General features: G+C 36.7%; 1 protein-coding gene and 1 long non-coding RNA gene across 2 annotated transcripts in view; one reads left to right on the top strand and one right to left on the bottom strand.

Moving 5' to 3' along the window:
• LOC107833122 (uncharacterized) overlaps window positions 1-17315 on the top strand; it is a 23267-nt gene extending 5952 nt beyond the window's left edge. The window contains exon 3 of the long non-coding RNA XR_001658833.1: window positions 15790-17315. This is a non-coding gene — a long non-coding RNA (uncharacterized LOC107833122). The remainder of the gene's footprint in view (window positions 1-15789) is intronic.
• The window catches only part of LOC103152880 (polypeptide N-acetylgalactosaminyltransferase 10-like), a 60423-nt gene continuing 47908 nt past the window's right edge, over window positions 8805-21319 (bottom strand). The window contains exons 7-14 of the mRNA XM_007573535.2: window positions 17738-17855; window positions 15134-15241; window positions 13498-13719; window positions 11766-11882; window positions 11016-11165; window positions 10607-10840; window positions 9340-9501; window positions 8805-9186 (exon numbers count right to left, since the gene is read on the bottom strand). Of these exons, the coding sequence (XP_007573597.1) occupies window positions 10676-10840; window positions 11016-11165; window positions 11766-11882; window positions 13498-13719; window positions 15134-15241; window positions 17738-17855 (880 nt within the window). The 3' untranslated portion in view covers window positions 8805-9186; window positions 9340-9501; window positions 10607-10675. The remainder of the gene's footprint in view (window positions 9187-9339; window positions 9502-10606; window positions 10841-11015; window positions 11166-11765; window positions 11883-13497; window positions 13720-15133; window positions 15242-17737; window positions 17856-21319) is intronic.

The raw sequence follows: 21319 nt of genomic DNA, 5'->3' as shown, positions 1-21319 counted from the left end.
CAGCAAGTTTTAGATAAATTTCAGCAAGCATATTCAATACACTGTTCTCTTTGTGATCTCACATTGGTTTACATAATTTATGGACATTTGTTTTAATCTTGTGCTTTACTGTAGTTGTTACTGATATCTGGTATAGATTTTATGTTAAAATTACAAATGTTAACACATTTTCATTACAAACATATTTACTAACAAATATATATTCCGACTGTTCATGTCTCGTTGGCCGGAAAAGCAGCAGTTGGATGTGGTGGAGAATAATGAGGTTCATCATCCAGAGACAAATCCCATCGAATCTGCAAAAAAGACACAATAAGTGGCACGACCCTGAAGAAACCCATTACTGTGAAAGAAAGTTGAGTTATAAAAGATAAAAATTAAACATAATTTGTTTCCATGAGCATGAATACAAATATTTTAATTTCATTTATTTATTTATTTATTTTTTCATATTTTACAGTAAACAGGGTCCAGGTAAAAAGAATGACTTTTGCTTTATGAATCTTCAGAGTTTAGAAATAAACCAACAGTTCTGAGTTTAAAATGTTTTTCCAATTTTTTGTTGGATTATCAGACAGCATCATGTCTTTTAACACAGGAGACAAATTCAAACTCTTCAAGAACGAAAGGTGGCTATTTATTTAATAAAGCAAATTAAAATTGATAAAAATAACTTACTAATTTTATTTGTTTTGGCCTGGGAGGTATTTTTTGCCACTGCACTATATAGCTTAGTGATTCTACAGGGGATTTTTGTATCTACAGAGGGAGACATGGTTTAAAGCAAAATGAATTGATGTAATTTTGCTTTTAGTGCCCTGCCCAATTCTTCATGTAGTCAACCATAGAGCAAAAGAAAATAAAGAGAATCAATCTGTTCTGCAGTCTGCTGTGCATTTTGATGATCCGTAACTCTGAGACTGTTTGAAACTGAGTGTGCAAAGAACAAATAATCCAACTCTGGACTGTTCTTTGTTTTCTTGTTTAAGATTTAAAGTTGTAATAGGTAACTTTTACGAGTTACCTATTACTTGTAAAAGTAATAGACAACTATTACTTTTACAAATAATAGTATAAAATTATAAAAAAAAAAAAAAAATTACATATTTGTTAAAACTGTCATGGCAGTATAATAAGAGGCAGATAGTATATGAAAATAGTGAAGCTCTTCTGCCTCCTTCCTGTGGTCCTACTGCCATCTGCAGAAATATGCCTCTCCAGCTCAGAAACCACCAATCAGAGCCAAGAGTCAAATATGACTGCTGATGATTGCTGGTAAGGAAGACTAGGTTATTTCTCTGCCAATTGTGTAGCTGCAGTAAACTGTCAATTTTGAGTTTGTAGGAGAAAAGTGTGAGCGTACACAAGCTTGATTGACAACATCTGCTCTCTGACTGGAAAACCAGTGTTCTGACTATCTGGTGATCCTTCCCACCTTGCACAGAATAGTGGCTCCTGAAAATCGAACAGGGCTGTTTTCCTAATAAATTAACACACCCAGGAAGTTTAGACCAATGACACAATAGATCCACATTGAAACAGGCACGAAAAATTCCCCAGAGGAGTTGTGACAAGAAGGGACGGAACAAACTGTTGAGAACAAAATGATATGATTTTCGTTACGCAGCCGTGACAACAAAAACTGATTTTGTCATTTCAGCCTGTACTCCAAATTCACCATTGATATCTCTATCTTCCATCATGGTAGACATGGAGCTGAGCCTTTTCCCAGTCAGCAAAAGACGATAAGTATGATTGGATAAACTGTAGTAAACCTCCAAATATTTCTGCAAGTGTAGAAAACTGCATTTTAATCTAAGATCTGACAGCAACAGATGGAGTTTCCTTTCCATCAGGTCCTCTCAAGGTGGATGAGAAACTTTCTTCCTCCAAAGTGGGACCAAACCTTCTGGTCCACACCTAAAATAAGGACAACACCCTCGTCTGTCCCTGAATTTCAGACGGTTTTACTCCGGATTTTCCAAACCAGACAATCCACGATCAACCTCAAGAAGTTACAATTTCTTCAGAAGGCACATACAAATTAAAATTTTACTCACAATCACCTCTTTTCCAGTGAAATGGAGAGTATTAGAAAACAGTATAAAATTTGATACTTTAGCAGAAAGGCAAGGCAGTTTTGAGTGTAAATGGATATGGAGAGAGCAAATTACAGCACTTGATCATAGGACCTGTTTAAGAGCAAGGGAATGTCATGAAGCGTGGATATATAACAGGGCGAAGTGGAAGGTTTTTTTTTTTCAGTTTTCGTCATTCTTTCAGAGAAACCCCTCGAGCTTTCAGGTAAATGATTCAAATTTGAGAGTGAGAACACTGCATGCCATGAGATGAGACTTTAAACAAGATGGAATTAAATTAAAATGATACGCCATCTCTGGAGTACGGGAAGAAAAAGTGTTTTCTTTTGAACGATCTGGCTTTCAATTCCTTTTTTTTTATTTTAGAAACAGTCAAAAGCATTTGTCTCAGCTCCAACCTGCCTGCGTGAATATTTTAAAGTGGCTGTTTTTTTTTTTTTTTTCTTCTGAGTAAAACTCAGCATAGTTTTACTCAAAACTATGCTGAGATAATTCAAAGCTTCGACACAAAAGTTTGTGCTCCATTTTCATTGCAGTTTACATTTTTGAAATTCATGTGGCCCTGTTTTTTTAACAGAAAAATATCATGATGCCATTTAAATTGGCATGTTTGTTGGATTTCTAAGACAGGATTAAGTGAGCAAAATGTTCTTTGAATTACAGAGTATCAATGTCCAACAATGAATCTGTGTTTCTGTTTGAGGTTATCAGTATTTTCAGACCATATTGATAAATAAATTGTTGTTTTTATCTCCAGCTTCACATCAGCATGTCATTGAACTTCTTTACTGGGGCTTTTGATTCTTGCACTTCTGTCATGTAAATACTATAGTCTTGCAAATAGCATATATATGTATATATTTATTTTATTTTATTTTATTTTTTTTAATTGAGGAACATTGTCAGCAATAAACATTGTTTATTTGTGGTGAAATGCTAATGTCAATGATTGAGTTTTTGGAACAAAATTGATCACAAGTTGTAAAATTTAATTGATCAAGATTTAGTTTTCAGTTGTGCCACATGTTACCATCTTTTCTGCATTCTTTACTACATAATAAGACAAAATAAGCAAATTTCAAATAGAGAGGAATAAATTTGTGTTTAAATCCAGGTTTCACACAAACATGGATCCTAAATACAGAACACGCTAATCGTTCTTTGCCAACATTTCTTCACACAGCCAGATTGAAGATACACATCCTTTTAATGTTTTAATATTTTCTCTTTGCATGTCGTGCCATTCTGTAGATGAATTGAAAATAGGAAACAGCTTTGATTCTGCATTACTCATCAGATATTGCTGTCTGGAACACTTCCTTCGGTGGTGGGAAATATTGATTGTTATGTTGCCAATCTGTTTTCTCATTAGAAATATACCACATGCATACATATGTGGGGAGCCCTTCTCCATTGGTGTTTCAACCAGCTTTAACAGTTCCTGCTCTCTCATGGCTCGCCCACGTTCCGATGTTCCTGCCCATATTTACGCCCAGATAGTGAGGAACACACTGTCTATGGAGACACACTCAAGTAAAGTTGGGTGTCTATTAATGGAGAGAAGGATTTTGTCTTCTTGATTGATCACACAAATTCTGGACAGGTTTTGTCCACAGAGTAAAACATAGCAAAGCAAGTCATTGTGATAAATATAACTCAGTACAAACTGTTCTTAACTTATCCATCTAAATAGCATTTTTATTTAATCCATTTTATTTATTTTCTGGCTTAAATTGTGGACAAAACCAAAATGAATTTTGAACTCAGACCTGGGTCAAAACTCAGGTCAAGTCATCTACATTGAAATGGACACATAAAGCAGTTCCTATCCGTTTTCAAAATCTTTGAATCTACATTTAGGCAACTTGAGGAACTCTTGTTTAAGAAAAAGAAGGATCAAAACACAACATCTTATGACTGTTACATTTTTCAATTACTTCAGACTATTGTCAAAAACCACAAACAGCTGAGAAAAAGACACATATCAGCTACTTTCCAGAGTAAGCCGAGGCAGTCACTGTTGGCAGTCTGCTCTTGGATTAGATTTAATGGAAACTTTCTAGTCATAATCATTTTTGTCTGCAACATTTACAGCAGAAGAGGGAAGACTGTTTTTTCACTTTCACTTCACTAGGTGTGTAAACTTTTAAATAAAGACATATTTTATAATTTAACTTGAATAAAAAGTGAGGTATATCATCTGCCAGATACTTTAGGAAATGCTCTGATAATTTCCTTTTAAAAACATGAGTGACTATGGGGATTTGACCCGAAAATGTCCACCAGCTCCCGGATGACCTGAGCCTGGCACTGCATCATGCAGCAGCCATGATCTTCCATTTGTATGAGACCAGGGAGCCATTTATAGCAGAAGCCCTTTGAGGATGTAGGCAAGGTGTAATTATTCAGGAGCGAGTTAAGAAGGTCTTCCACATTTCTTCTGGCTCCCTGGACTCAGTAAATCAAAGTCTGGACATTAGTCACACTGAAAAGAAAAAAAAAAAAAGCTTTTTGGTAAAGGGAATTGAAAGTAGCGCTCAGACTCTTTTGGTTGTACCTCTAACATGAAGCTAATACTTCTATTAGCCTGGTATAAAAAATAAAAAAATTAAAAAAAAGATAACATTCTTTTCAACTTGACTTATTCTTTCCTGTGAACAAATTTGCACATAAAAAAGGCACGAGTCGACACTAGAGAAATAAAATGTCAATGCTCTTTTCAGAATTCAATTAGTGCTTTCTTTTTCACCTTTTGCCTCCAGCTTTCAACTTTTCATTTCATACTTTCTGATATTCACACATCATGACAAAGAGATGAGCACAGTTTGCTGGATGATACATTAATGGATTCAAATGGAGAGGTGGATGTAGTAGACAATGCAGTTAAATGACAACTGACATCCCTTTTCTATTACTAATATACTGATAAAGCAAAATACTGACATAATGACATATGTCCAGAGTTAGTAATTAGTCTACTTTTCATTTCAAATGCTGTGTATGTCAGAGTTAGGGGGCAGGGTAACATTTTTATATTATTCAAACAGTAATTCAAGTAAGTTAATGTAAATGTTAAATGCAAAACTGCACGTAGTTAAAATTTTGCTGCCCCATTACATTAATCCAAGAGAATTAAAAGAAATGCAATGACTAAAAAGACACAAGCTGCCATTCATGTGGTTTGTGTTTTTAAAACATCTAAATGTGTTTGACTGAAAATAATACAAGAATAAAGTCAGTATTACCAAAATCATTTCCAATTACTAAATTCTTCCACAATGAGTGCAACTTTCTTGTTTTTCTTTAGAACTTTCTTACTATTCATATATCCTTTGTATTGTAACAGTAACTTGGCAGGCTGGTCTATAACTCAGACATTTTCCAGAGTCAAATAGTTTACCTTCAAAAAAGGTAAAAGAAGGTAAAAGTATGAGAATCAGTGGGCAGAGGCTGTCGAAAAGGACAAAAGGATCAAACATACTAAAGGCAAAAGACTAGAGGAAAAGCTGCACTGCTTGCTGCTAGAGACAAAGACGAACTATGAACACAGTGAGTCAGTACACAGGAGGTGGAGGTGATTTTAGGCAGGTGTGTTCAATCAGACTGGCTGGGGACAGGCGGGCGGCAGAGGTGGGGCATATCAAGGTTCACTAGTAAAAATGATTTGATAGAACTGCCCTTGGTCAAAGTTTTTGGAATCCTTCCACAACCTTCCAGCATTACTTTCCTGAAAGAATATGTTCCCAATAAAGCAGTGTGTTTAAGATGCTGCAGCTGGTAACTTCACTGAATAAAAAATTCAGAAGCTCAAGGATCCTAACATAAAGGCCTAAAGTTATTTATTATGAATTTTTTATGTTAAATTTCTTCAGTATTAGCCTGAGATTATGAGGAAAATTAGGACTGAACATGTTTACAATCTTTGGTCCTAAAGTGAGATTTTAAAGACTGTGTCACAAAGACAAATGAAAGAATTAATCACATGATAGGTAAATCTGAGCCTGATAAGTTCAATTCTGATGATTAATATTTTTTGAAGGACAGTTTTGTATCATACTCATTTTGTTTATGGTTTTGGTTGTTTGTGGTCTTTATTTTCGTTTTATTTATTGTTTTTGGTTGTTGTCATTTATTTTGAATATTTAAAATGTCTTCCAGTTCCAGTGAGGAGTGTTCTTTGCAAAATGAAAGTTTCTTGTCCGTTGAGAAGGTGAACTCGCATCATTTTGCCATTATCAATATATAACTTGAAAATAGTCTCAAGACAACAATATCATTCTTTCTGAACATCGACTCATGGTCCACAGGAGTTCAATTTATTTATTTATTTATTTATTTTACGTTTTCATGAACATGCAATATTTAAATGAAGCAAAGTAGTCTGATTTTTATTAAAAATATATATTTTTAATCAGTATAGATCCCCAAAGATCCCATATATGTTATTTGTTAAAACAAATGATTTCAATTGATGGAATCAATCAAATAAATAGTTTAAACTTCCTCCCTCTGGATCCATGAAGCCTCTTTTTCAGCTTTTCTGAGATTTGAGGTCACTGTTCAGGTTTTAGTTGAGCTTCCGATGCTAATTAGCTGCTCACATTGATACGCATCATAAAAGTAGTCTGACGCTAAGAAAGTAAGAGCAAAACTCCTTCCAACTACAGGCATCACAAACATGTCCAAACATGTAGCACTTCAGCTATGAATTATGGACATCAGTCTACAAAAAGAACAAACCACAGCTAATGTAGCAGAGCTACTCCACCGTGAGCAGCTCAGTTCTAAAGTCTGAGTGAACAGCGACAGTTATTGGACGAACACTGTGGACGTGACATGGGGTTCCAGAGAAATAAAATCATTTTATTAGCGTGTTTAACCTTAGATGTGACTAAGTTTGAACAAATTATTTGTCTTCCATGTTCTGTTTGCTCTTGTTGGAATTAGTCAATAAGTTCTACTGCGTTTACCACTCAGGGCGATGACTGAGTGGTAAACGCAGTCATATGTCGATAAGAAAAGAAAATTGGCAAATGAACTTTGGACCAAGAATCTGCCTTTCCTCCCCGGAACATGTTAGCTGGCTGTGGAGATGCTGAGGAGATATGATGACTTTTTTTTACCTCTATTTTATCAGTTTACTGGACGTTTACTGGAATTTAAGGGATTATACTTTCTCAAATAGAATCAGGTTGATTTGGATACATTTGTTTTTCATGTGAATCAAAGCAATATTTTCTGTTTGTATCTTTGATTTCTGTTGAGCATTCAAATTGTAGGGATTTTTTTAATTTATTTCAAACATGATAGAAGTATAAAATCACACATGAACAAGGAATGCAAAAGACATTTGTACCACAATAAACTTAACATGCTTGAAAATTTGATTAAAACAAAAATAAAAAGAAATCTGTACATGCCCCTCCAGTTGCAGTTTGCTGCTAATTTTGTCATTTAATGATTCTTGATAATATTTTTTATGTTTTTACTGCTTCTTACACTTTCCATTTGTTGTATCTGGTATAATATTGCATCTTTGCATGAATGTTTATATTTTTCATGCCATATGTTTATTTTTTCTAAGGTCAGCCATGATATGATGCTCCAGAGCAAGAATCTTGGCAGTGCTTCTGCCTTCAAGCCCACATGCTCATCTCACTAACCCGTTGGCTTGAACAATGAGCTTATTCTGAAATCCACGGGCTTCCTCCCTGTGTGGGAAAATTCAGCTGTTTGCCTTTATGACTCCTGTAAAGTCCAGGAGATTTTTTTTTTGAGTGTTTTTCTATCTAAATCTACCTCTTCTAACGGCAACATCCTGTGAAAATAACAACACAAAGCACAGCAATATTTTGCTCCTCACTAAATTCAAGTTTTGTACATTTTTGTAATTCCATTTGAGTTTCTGAACTCAGAAACAGTTTAAGAACTAAGACAAATCATCCAGCCATTTTCTGGTAAAGTTAAGGTTCTTTATGGAAGTTAGTGCTTGCCTGAAAAACAAACCGATTCAAAAACCTCCCAATTATGAAGTCACAATCAGCAGGCATAGACCACTCCAGCATGTTTGGTCAGCTGGTTTAACCACTGTACGTACAATGGCTGCTGAAAAAAGACAAGTGTTTTGTTGTTGACTTATCATCCAGAAACCACTTTCTGAATTCTTCTCGGTTGTGCTGGAGGCTCTTCTTCTCCTGCTTCTGGATATGACTCAGTGTCAAAGATGTTTGTTGTACAATCAGTTTGCCACCATTTTCACATACATAAAGTCTGACATTGAGTTGGGGGATTTTTGTGCAAACAAAGTAAACAAACTAACAGTGCTATGAACTGAACCAACATAAAGTCCTTGACAGTAACAATTCCTGATATGGATCATTCCTTTTGAAGAGTGTATTGTTATGTTACTTGTGTTTCAATATAAGTTGTCAACCTGCCTGATTTTTTTCCTTGCCTGTTCTTTTCTGTCTTTATCTTTATTTTTGTCTTATACTTCAAACTGCTTTAAACTTTGCTCTCCAGTCTGTTGCGTTTCAGGGCCAACTAAGCTTTTATTACACTGAAATGACTTTAAACCCTTTCTGAAATGTTGCAACTTGTATTTGTATCTTCTTCTTTATCTCACTAAGGATTTGATGTTAAAGCCCACAGCACATAATTTGCAGGCAGTGAAGAATAACAAAACAAACACAAAGAGCAGCAAAGTCAACTTTTGTGATTAGGTTTCTTTATTACATATTAGAAAAAAAAAACATTTTTACTGTAAAGATGAATATAAACAAGATGTTGCTCCTTTAAAAAAAAAAGGATACTCTGATTCACTGGGAAGGAATGAATCAATTTTTCAGTTTCTGCTTTCACAAGCTGTTTAGCACCATAAATGACAAACATGCCAGCAATAGAAAAATACAAGACCAAGGAATGCAAAAGAACAAATCACCCCTCCAATCCACCAGTGTGTGCAGACAGATGCACCCTGTCAATGAAAGGAGCGCGCCTCTCAGCAAATATTTGCCGTCTTTGAAAGTCTCTGAAAGCTTTTCAGGTTTCCCGCAGGTCAAACAGATCTCACTGCGGTCCTCCCACCCTGGAGAAGGACAGAATACAATTCAGATATTTTTTTTTATTTTTTTTATTGAATCAATTTTTATCTTTATTTCTTGGCAAGTGAATTTCAGTGGGCAGAAGATAGACTGAGTGAGGAGTAGCTGGTGTTCAGGGAAGCGTGTCTCTCTTTTACCTCCTTCCACATCACAAGCTTGAGCTGCATGATTGGATTCTGGGTGTCGAGGCGTTTGGTCTGAACAACGCTTCAGCTGTCAGCCGGGGCGCTGGATCTCTGCTGTACCACGGGAAATGATCGGGAAGCAGCAAACTTCTGTCTTGGAACTTCCAGTCTTATCTTGAAAACAGACAAGGAACAAAGATAGATTTTTTTCTATATCTCTCATATTGAAACAAACTTTCAAAAATGTCCTTCTTACCAAATTAAAAATACATTAAGAATTGATTCTCCAAGTATTTATGTTAATCTTACAATATGTGCATAAAACACTAATTATCTAAGGGAGAACAGGTTCTGAAACTGGAGAAACAATTAAGAATAAAATGTTGCTGTAAATGTAGGAAAAAAAAACTTATTTTCTCTAATTTTCTCTTTCTTGTTTATTTTTTACCTGATGGCCTGGAGTGATATAAATATAAAATAATAATAGCTAATACTTAAATTAATTCAGTAGATTTAACCAATTTAAATCATTGTGGTTTAAAATGATTACACCTTAGTTATACATTTTGTTTATCCACTATATTTATTTCCATTTTTATTTAAGTGGTGTAAATTTATTGGTATTTATTTAAAGTCTTATTGGACTATGGGACTTTTGTCCCTCTATGTCTGCTGGTGGTGCTGTGTGTGAACAGCCTGGTCTCACTGTTACAAACAGTTATCTGCTTTCTGCCACTTCTAATTTCCTATTTCAGACCATTGTGTGTTTAATCGCAGCCAAATTACTATTGATGAACGATATATCAGCATTAACATCAGTTTGTTGATTTAACTGTCATTTGTTTACATATCCGTATCGCTCCAGTGAGTGAAATTGAGCCTATAATAATAACTGATGGAGGTTTTTGTTTGTGACAGTGATTGTGGATGTTTAGCTGAAGCAGAATTTTAAGGGGTTGTTTTAAAAAGTGTGAAAAGGGTAGAGAAATATATGTAATATAGATGAATATTGGTTGCGCCCATAAGAGCAAAATAAAAATCCGATATCAATATCACTTATACTGATATCTGATATTAAATATTGCTCTTTTAATTATGATTCGAGACACTTGATGCCACAAAGATGCTTTAATTGGCCAAGTTTATGCACGGGGCAGGAATCCTCTAAACAGACAGAGATTTGAATATATCAAGTTTCATACAAATTGTATAGATTTTGTAACTTCTGGATACATAGTTTTTTTGTTTTGTTTTTTTTGTTTGTTTTTTTGACACTCACTTGAACAAAGGCGATCACAGTTTCATGATCTTTTCCTTGGAAGATGCCTCGTCTCGCTGCCCCCTGACCTCAGTCGGTGCCCCGGTTGAAGTGCTCAAGCACGGTGGCGTTGGTTCGCTCAAACAGCCACTGCTGGCTCAGAGAGGTGGGGTCACACGTGTTCATGAACACTCGGCGCTCACTGGTACTGCTGTCGATGCAGCTGTTACTAACGGGATGGTAGAGACTCTTATCCTGGAGAACAGGAAACAACCACAGATCTTAAAATACTTTGTTCCTTCTTCTCAAACTACAGCCAGTAGGAATGCATGCTTAAGCAGTTAAATTTAGCATCAAAGCCGATACTCAAATATCTGGATTCAATTTTAGTTCTTTATAGAAAATCAAGAGCAGTTTTGGAGTTCTGTACCTTTCTGTAGCGCCAAAGCTGATTCCCCTTCATGCCATGACAGTCGTACAGAGTAACAGGGCTGTTGTGTGAGACGGCATCAAAGCAGACCTTCCTCGTGTGATTGGGTTCACCCACCCGGATGTCTTCCCTCCAACCAAACGTCAACACCTGTGCAAAACAAAAACACTGAAGCCGTTGAGCATTTCCTCACTGCATAAGTGAGTGCTTATTCAGTGATAATAAGCATTTACTTATTATCACTGAATAAGTGATAATACAAACAACTTTGCAAACAACTTTTTCCCTAAGTTGTTTGTAGGAAAAAAAATGTCTAAATTTGACCACCAACATAAAGTTCATTGGATTTATAAATAGCAACGCATATCGACAGCATCAGTTCAAGCAATAAGCCCCAAAACTTTTCACACACACAGCCGACATCAGCTGTACCTTGTCTGTGGGTGATGCTCCAAATATTGCTGGACACTAAATGACCCCTGTACTTAATGTGATAAACAATGATCTTGTTATACTGAAACCATTTTCAAATAATATCTTGATAATGGTGAAATAATGCAAGCTAGTCCTCTAAAAGACCAAGAAACTTACATTTTATTAATTATATTAAGTGACACTGACATGTCACTTAAAGATTATTTCTTGGATTTGCATAAGCAGACAGTTTTAAGTGATTCAACTTTAAATTTAAAAGCTAACAACACACATTATATCCAAGATGATGTAAATGTTTGGTTAATGGACAGCTACCTGTCCGTGGCTCCAGCTGATCTCCCCTCGACTTTTCACACAGGTCTCCAGCCGGATGGGACTCCCAGACACAAAGTGTTTGATCTCCATACACATCCCACTTCCCACATTTCTTATCTAAACACAAACAAATAGACAAATATAGAATATGATTTGCACAAAATGACAGTATTTTTACTGACTTGTCTGACTTTTCTAGAAATACATAAAATGTGGAATAAGCCCTCCTTCTGCTGTTTTGAAGTTTAGTTTTAATTCATTTCACATGTGAGGGGTCTGGGCTTTCCTTTGGATCCTGGCTGTGCAGCTCAGAGTCCCTGATGGGAGCCACAGCTTGTGGGTGAGAGGTCAGGAATTCATGTTATTGCAAACAAATGTCATCACTATATCGCCCGTGTAATTAAAAGCTTGAATTTGACTAACACTCAATCTAAACAGCAGCAGGTGTTTCTTCTGGAGCAGTTAAAGCTGTGGCTGCCTTATTATGCAGGAAAATGATTGAAGAAGGAGATTAAATACAGAACATGGTCAGCAGCGATCCCCCTCCAGGCTTTGGGGTTTGCACTACATTTCTGAGCTTCTGGGGTTCAATGGATAACTTTTATCACAATGACTTATGTTGGGTAGTTAGCTATGTAGATGTTTAAATATCAGGTTTGCTTTGTGAATATTTTAAAGAACCCTTTATAAACCACTGTTTGAAGGAAATTAAAAACAGAAATCATATTTCATATTTCTCCCTCTAGTGCTTCATTGGCTTTTGGTTAAATCCAGAAAAGAAGTTCAAATTCTTCTTCACATTCATAAAGTGTTTGATAATAATCAAACCCCTTCAGCATGCTGTGTAATGATGTGCTGTTGTGTGCATCTGATGTTAGCCTGTTTGTGATCGTAAAGATTTCAGATGGGAATAAATTGTCCTAATTTTAAAGGGGCAGTAGTATGTAAAATTCACTTTTTGAATTGTAATGTTATAATCTTATTCCTTCATCAGACCTGGAGTGTTGCCCTGATTCATTCATGTATGTTTGAGAATGTATTCAATCTCCATGGCAACAATTCAGGTGTGCAAAAAGCCTGGTTGGCCCTAGGTCCGCCTCCAAGGATGGAGCTCCTCTTCTGTGTTTCAGTTTCCAAACTTCTGAGCTTCAGCCCCACAGATCAGCCCTCCCCCGTTACCCCACCACTCAACTCCTTCAGACTAGCCAGCAAGAATTAGCAAACACCTGATGGAACTGCACATCTGTTTAGCTACATCTCAGTGCAACACTGGCAAAAATCTTGTTAAAGGGTTAATAAGAGGAGGGACGCTGTGATGACTTCCTGAAGGTGGAGTTTCAGAAAGAGCAGGAGTTTTTAAAGAAACAGAGACCCAATTTCAAGGCGTTAAATTACCACGTAAAATTTCATTTAAGTCATATTTGATAGATATAATAAATGAAGGCAAAGTAGTTACTTGATTTTTCTATGAAATGTCATTATGTGTTTGGAAAATACACAACACTGCCCGTTTAATCATCAAGCTACACTTCCCTTTAAAAGTTGCTCTTCTGGTTTTCCTTAATTCATCTTTCTTGAAATTTGAAGCATAATTAAAGTTGATGTAAAATATAAATAATTACATAAATGTTAGTACAATTATTAACTTAATGCCTTTTTCATGGCATTGAGTCATTATGGACTCTCAATATGGATGCAGTGATGCAACTTTAAAAGACATCTTTGCCTTTACCTCCCCCCATGCAGCGGCGGGGGGCTCCACCGGTGGGTAATGTCTTGGCAGGTCCCAGGCCACCTCGCTCATGAACCACCTGAAGTTTTTGCAGCCCAGTCGGCTCCGCAGCTCCTTCTGTGCCGTCATGTCTCCGGCCGACAGGTGGCGGTACTCGGGCCGATGCTGGTAGACGTACTCGGCGTACTCGTCCATCCACACCTCCGCCACCCGTTTGAGATTCTGCAATCCATCGAATCGCTCCGTGTTAACACTATATTAAAGTCATATCTTCATACAAACGCAACAATTCATTGATTTTTTAAAATTCTACCAGCATGTTTTGCTTTATTGAATCTTATGATACTGAAAGCAGTCAGCATTGAACCAAAGTGAGCCTTTAAAAAGGAGAAAATCACTTAAAGCTGTGAGAAACAACAAGACAAGGCCAAAGCTTTCTGCATTACAAATAGTGACCTCACAATTTCATGTTAAAAAGGCCGACTGCTAACGCCGTTGGTTGGAATAAAACAACAGAGCTGAACCTTCAGCTGCATTCCAGCCTGAGAGGCGAAGGGCATACATAATGAATGGTGCTCGGCTGAATATCAGATGATTTAGCTCTTTAGGAGAATTATCCATTCTGTGGTGGTGCTTTAAAAACAAAGGAACTGAAGCACATTCTTCATCGCTGCACCTGCGTAGGCCCACAGAGAAGATCTCACAAATGAAAGACCACCAAGAGAGAGAGAGAGAGAGAGAGAGAAAGAGAGAGAGAGAAGAATGCAAACCGCATTGCATTCTTTATCTAACTCCTCTGCAACCGATCACACTTTCCACCGTCTTTTTCCTGTTGCAGAGTATTTACAGTCTGTTTTAAATCTGTTTGCTTAATTTAAGGCAAAAGCACAAAAGTTTGTCCAGTTTGGTTCATGGATTCATTTATCTCTGTGGAGAAACTCAGATGTTGTTTGAGTATTTATGTAAAATCATTTTTTTTATGTGATGGTTTTGCACCTAGAACACAAAAACTCTCAGGTAATATTCACATTTCCAAGCTCAACAGATACATATGCTGATTTGTAGCTGTATTGTAAACATAAATTGTGTAAAAACAGCTTTTGAACTTGGTTTTATTTTTGCCGTGGATGAATCTTATTTCCTATATTCCAACAGACTAACATTTTACTTATGTTTCATGAACCAAATTCAAGTAATAATTGAAGGGAAATGGATTAGGAGCACAGGTTATGTATTTAAAGAAACCCTGCATTAATAAAATATGCACAGGCTTAATTTAACAAGAAAGTGGACATTTGATGATGCAATAAAAATAATTTTAAATCTTATTTCCGTTACATGTTTATTCTTTTTTCTTTGAAAAGTTTTGATCTGCTGAAACAAATTTTGACTCACATTAAAGAAAAAATAATGGAAGATTATTATGAGAACAACATTAAAATATATCCTGTATAATCTATATCTTCACCTTCCTAAAATGATGTATTTTTTTTTGCCAAAAGTAACTTGTTTTACTTAAATCATGACATTTTATGCGGTCTCTAGCATCTTATCTCCCCACTTAGTACAGTTAATCTCTGCCCTCAGACCTAATATCTATAAAATGAACATTTTATTAGAAAATGTGCTGCACTACCTTTGCCAAGCTGATCCCGCCGGGAATCTTATAGGGAACATATTTCCGGTAGATGTGCCCCACCCTGGAGCAAGGGATGTCCTCCATCCGGCCACCACACATCCACACCTACAAAAACACACACATGGGTGTGTCAACTGAAAAAAGCTAAAATAAGGTGTGAAATTGATGTTAAGGTTTTATCTGACTGGCTTGAAAATCTCTGCTGATGAGACGCAACTTCAAGGCAACAAAAGAAGGCAGGTAGTTTACACAACACAAGCAAAAGCTGCAGAATCTGTTAGGAGTAAAATTCCTGAAATATCTTTCAAATTCTTCAACAAAGGTTTAAATTCCTTTTAAATCACAATAATGCAAAAACAATTCTCCCTTTTAGAAATGTGTTCTTGGTTTGTTTTTTGTGACTCATTATGTGACATAGCAGACACTGAAGTGCGCTTTCTGACTTTAATCCTCCTTCAACGTAAAGAAAAGAGTCATTCTTCTCCCGCTTGGCTCCTGATGCTGAAAATAAACCAGGAGAAACAAAAAGGATGAGAAAGAAAAGACGACTTAACCAAACCAGGCAAACTGGAAAAAGGGGCTTTGTCTTTCACAACAAAAGCAAAATGGAAGAAAGAGAAGCTGGAGGGCAAAGAGAACATGGAGAGAGTCAGAAGGAAGGAAGGACAGAAGGAAGGACGGAAGGAAGGAGACAGACAATGAAACAGAGTATTGTGGATTAGATTCCATACTTTTCAACCCTTTTCCAGATGGAGTAGAAACCCTGAACTCTGAGGAGGTTTGCACTGCAATACAAATAAAAAAGATCTTGAATTTTGAGCTTTTACGTAATTGCTGAGGTCATCTGCTGAGGTTAAATTGAGCTTTTAGAAGCTTTTCTTCTCATTCACTAAATAAACACATTTTTGGATCTTTAATGTTAGTTTAATAAATCGTGTCTGAAGAGTGTGTGTAGGTGTGTATGCGTGTGTGTGTGTGTGTGTGTGTGTGTGTGTGTGAGATGCGTGAATTGTGAAAATGTCTTATCCCTCTACTATGCATGCAAGTCTGTAATATGTTCAGACATTAGCTCGCTGTGTGAGCTGGAGACATTCAGCGCTCCCACACCAGTGTTTCCAGTATGGAACTCCAGATTAACCAACTAAACGATTGTGTTCCACACACAAGCTGGGCCTGGTTTGTCGGTGGGAGCAGCAGTTTGCTTGTAGGGATTAGTATGAGAGCCTGTTAATCTCCTCACCTCAGGAGACTGGCTGTCTGTGGCGTATCAGCTAATGGGGATCTTAATAAAGACGAAACCAAATTGAATATCTGAGCACATAAAGTAGACCTAGGAGGCACAGCAAGGCATGTGCTGATAGAATAATTTCTTACCATGATAATCCTGGCTGAAATAATAACCTTGGTGTGGGATATTATCTCACTAATTACTTAAATAAGATGAAAAGCTTCAGATGAGAGTTAAAAACATCAGAGCCTTTCTGGCTGTGCCTGTCGCTGGGTCAGGAGGAGGTTTGTCATTCATTTCACACTCAAAGCTACAAATAGAAGGAATTTTCACTTCTTACAGAGCGCTTAGCTCCAAGGCAGACTTATTTGGATTACATGTGTGTAATACAGATATTTCCCATCTAATTTTAACTGATAATCAATGCCAGTACAGACATTTAATTATGAAACCACTGCTTGAGTAATGTGTCATTTCAATTTTTATGCTATTTCACCAAAATTAAGAGACATTTAAGGGTGTGTGTGTGGGAGGGGGTGGGGGAAAGGGGGCAATTATATTTAAAACACAAGTTCATAGTTTTGCTTATTCAACATTTTTAGGGAAAATTGTGACCATCATCTGATTTTAACAGTTGAATAAGTCCTTGTAATTGGTCGCAGCAAGGAAAAAGATTAACTTTATCTATATCCTCTTGGTAAATAATAAAAAAAGGGCAGACAATCACTAACAGTCAGTTTGACAATAAGTCAAATGAGTGGCTTCCAAACCGTTCAGCTTATGACCCAAACAGACTGAAAGTGATTTGATCTTTCTACCTTAATGCTTACTCAGAACTTTTTGTACGGCGTAAAAACACAAAATACCACAAAGTATTTTCTGTCTAGTTTATAGTGGAAACATCTTAGTACAGTTGAAATAAGACAAACCTAACTCACAATAACTTTTCAGCAGGATATACTTGGTCAATACTTTTATAATATTGATGAAAAAGTATTTGTTCCACAGAGAGATTATTTCACTTTCATCACGGGAAAAATGTATTTTATATGTGGAATATTCTGTTACTCCAGCTAGTACTTTTTTAAGCATTAATATTAAGGAATTATTTATTTAAAACAAGGTACTATCTTGCTGAAAAGTTATTTGTAAGCTAGTTTTGTCTTATATCAAATGTGCTAGGATATTTGCAGTAGAAACTACACAAAAATATTAGTCTCAGTTTTGTGTGTTTGCTTATTTTAGTTGACCTAAAACCAGAAAGATTTTGTCTGATTTATCTGGTGGGAAAACAGCTTACTCTAGAGATTTTTGTTTTGTTTTCAAACATATGTAAATATCTGTTTTCAGTTGAACACATTTATCCTTTTCACCTTGAAGGAAATCTCATACTGCTCTCCTCCCCAGATCTCCAGCCCGGTGTCGTATCCTCCCAGTTCCCAGAACCACTTCCTGTCCACAGCAAACAGTCCACCTGCCATCACCGGAGACCTGGAAGATGAAGTAAAGCAGGAACAGTTACACATTGCTTTGACGACGGGAGGTGCTACTGGACTATGAAAGGTATATTTTCTGAGTCTTGGATAAGAACCGGAGCATATGAGCCTGTTGAGTTTATACTGTACATCATTTTAGGTTGTGTGCATTTTAAATACAGATCTTATTTCCTAGCAGAAACACCCTTTTTGGTTGAATGAAAACAACATTACTAAATCTGCAAAGTTTAAAACTAATTTGAGGCTTAACTGTATTGACCTACTTGCTATATTAAGTATGTTTTAAGTAATAGATCCTTGTTTTGCTTCCAGGAAAACAAGAATCCAATAACTAAATATTCCTTAAGCATCTTCTCAATATCAACAAGATGGTTGTTCAAGCAATTAGAGAATATTTGGTACACAAACTAGGCTTTAATAAGTTGTAACTAAGTTAACTATAAATTACTACACTACTTGGAGAGTCTCCTTTATTTGCTTTGCTTAAACCTGTAGACGGTTCTAAGGAGATTGTGCATTTATAGCGACACGACTTCCTAGCACATAACGATGTACGGAGAGTACCACTCAGAGAGCTATAGACTCTCTGAGCTGCGGAGTGGAGGGTTGTTAGCGGCTGCTGAACCTGACTGTTGCTGCTGCACACCTGAGGCAAAGAATTAGGGCAGCAAGTGAAGCAACAAACACTTGTTTGTGTCAGCCTTCGATGAAATCTCCTTCTGGCAAACGCATTACTTAAACAAGCTGATCTGTCTTGTCTACCCATCAACAACTGTATTATCCAGTGCAAGAAATACACTAAGCTGCGCATAAATGTGCTCAACGTTGCTATAGCTACTGGGCTTTGATTAAATAGAAGATCGGAGGCAGCATCCCTAAAGGTGGTCTTTTCTTGCCAAATTTGTCCCTGAGGAGGATCAATTAAGCAGATTTTGTACAGTCAGCCAAGAGAAAACCTCTGGGGCTTTGTTCACACCACAGGACCACTAAGCAGAAAAGATCCCCACTGTGAAAAACCGACAGGTCTTTGCAGTTTTTACAAGACATGAACACAATCAAAGCAACACAGCAGATACTGAAGATATTCATGGGAGTCTTTTGAACACCAGAGTCAGTACAATGTTATATTTTTAACTTCTTGTTTTAGTAAGAAGAGCTAAGGAGATAAAAACCTTTAATCCACAATACAAATAGTCATAGCATGATAACTTCTGGCTGATGACATATTATTCTTGTATAGGCAGCAAGAACTTTACCAGGTTTTAGATAGGATGTTTATACTATGAACATGCAGCCCAAACAATATTTATCAAACACTAAATTACTATTAAAAATGATGAAGGAAAATGCAAAAACTTGTGTGAAAAGAATCTGAATAAACCACAAAACTCAACGGTTTTTGAAAATATTTTTTAGCAGTAATACATCTTAATTGTTTTCTGTACATCTTTTCTTAAATTATAGTTGAGCAATTTTTACTCTTCTTTCCAAGATTGCTTCATTGTTTCCATGTACAGCTGTGTATTTAGTAATTTTGTCTTTTTTATTATATTCTGATATTCAAAACATTAAAGTTTAAACTGTAATTTATTTTTGTAATGTCCACAGTGAAGCACTGCTCTCAATCTAAGCAGATGAGACAAAGTTCATTGTTTCATTCTGCATTTGCTCTTTTTCAGTTAATTTTCATTAAGTCATCAGGATCATTTCTTGTTTTCACCTTTCAAAAACATTTCCTTCTGTAAAAATATACGCTATATTAAAAAAAAACATTACATTGCTTCAGTTGCATCACCTTTTTAAATTCAACTTCAAAATGTCCAACAAAACTGTAGAGAGAAATCTACCAAACTAAGTATTTTTAGTATAAGGCATTATACTAACCCTAGGGTTAGTATAATGCCCGGTCGAACCCTAACCCTAACCCTAACCCTACATTATAACAGTGGAGTCATTACTCCACTGTTTATGGTACAATGCCACCACATTTCTGAAGATTGCTGCTACTCACTCAAACGGCTCAGTGGGATCATCCCTCTTCATCTCTGGAGGAATGGGGATCCGTTTGTAGTACATTTCCCAATCAAAGGCCCCCCGCATGGCGTCCCCCGCCTGTGTGTCGTACCCAAAATGGTCGTGGTCGATGACGTCTATCATGGGACACACAATGGTCTTCCGGTTCTGGGCAATCCGGTCTAAAAAGCACAGAGGGACACATTTCATTGTGTCTAAAAAATTACAGCAGGGGAATATTCTGAATAATATGCAAATATGTTTTCAAGTCATTTGACAGATAATTGAAGGGACTGGATTATTTCCTTTTTTTTTCAAAAAGGACATTCAGAGTGTTTTCTGTGAGGTTTACTTTCTCCCATCTTAGCTGAGTAAGAAGTCAACTATGATGTTTTCTCTTTCAGTTAATGCACTTTGGTTTCAACTAGTTACATTTACTTACTCACCTACATGAAGTATAAATATGTTTAAAAAGTAACTTTTTGGGAAAAAATACTTGTAGGCAGTGTTGTGGTACTCGAAGTTTGTCTTGGTCTCGAGACCGGTCTTAAGACCATTTTTTGATGGTCTCGGTCTCGTCTCGGACTCGACCGCATTTGGTCTCGGTCTTGTCTCGGTCTCAGGCTCTGAGGACTCAGCATTTTATTTCAAGACCAGTCGAGACCGCAACTGTGAAAATATCACTAAACGTACAGCATACTGTCCAGTTTATTTGTTAACATCTTTGTTTTCTGTGGATGCAAAACGCACCGATTAAAATCCAAGCAACTATGTGTTTTTCCCCCCGCCCCCTCCCCTCCCCACCTTCCACTCGCGCGCGGCGCTCCAGGACATGCGCAGTGGTTTCCTCTCAGCGGCAGAAAATGTTTGTCTAATCGTCAGTAATATAATAGCGCTGCAAAAATAGTAAGAAATCCGATGGCCGCAGCTAACTCAACATCGCTTTGCTTTCACAGACGGTGGGGACAACGTCTAACTTTTTTCGTCACTTAGAAAAGTAGCTCAAAGAAGGTAAGCTCCGCTAACGTGATGTTAGCAAAGCTAGCTGTACAGAGACACATAAGAATTTGTGATGAAAAAAAGTCACTCACTGTCTGAGTTATTGTGCGGAGGTGTTGACTGACTTGTCGCTAATATGGGACAACGCTATGTCCAAAAGTCTGCAATATAGTGAGGTGACATTCAGAAACAGTCAATTCTTCTCCACGGCTCTTTACTTATTAGATAGGACTGGAGTGTCACTCACTGAGAGCCATTGTTCTATCAGATCACCATACGCTGTCAGAATAGCATATATGCAGTGAGTACCATGCCAGCGCATGCGCATTAAGAAGTCCGACGGTCAGTGGAGTTGTCAGTATACGCAACAAGTTATAATGAAAATAAGTCATTAAATTGTTTATAATATGACATAATATGATAACTAGATAGATATACATGCGTTGT

This window comes from Poecilia formosa, unplaced genomic scaffold, assembly GCF_000485575.1.
Source record: "Poecilia formosa unplaced genomic scaffold, Poecilia_formosa-5.1.2 Scaffold332, whole genome shotgun sequence".
Classification (NCBI taxonomy): Eukaryota; Metazoa; Chordata; class Actinopteri; order Cyprinodontiformes; family Poeciliidae; genus Poecilia; species Poecilia formosa.
This window is presented reverse-complemented; position numbering and strand designations above follow the sequence as displayed.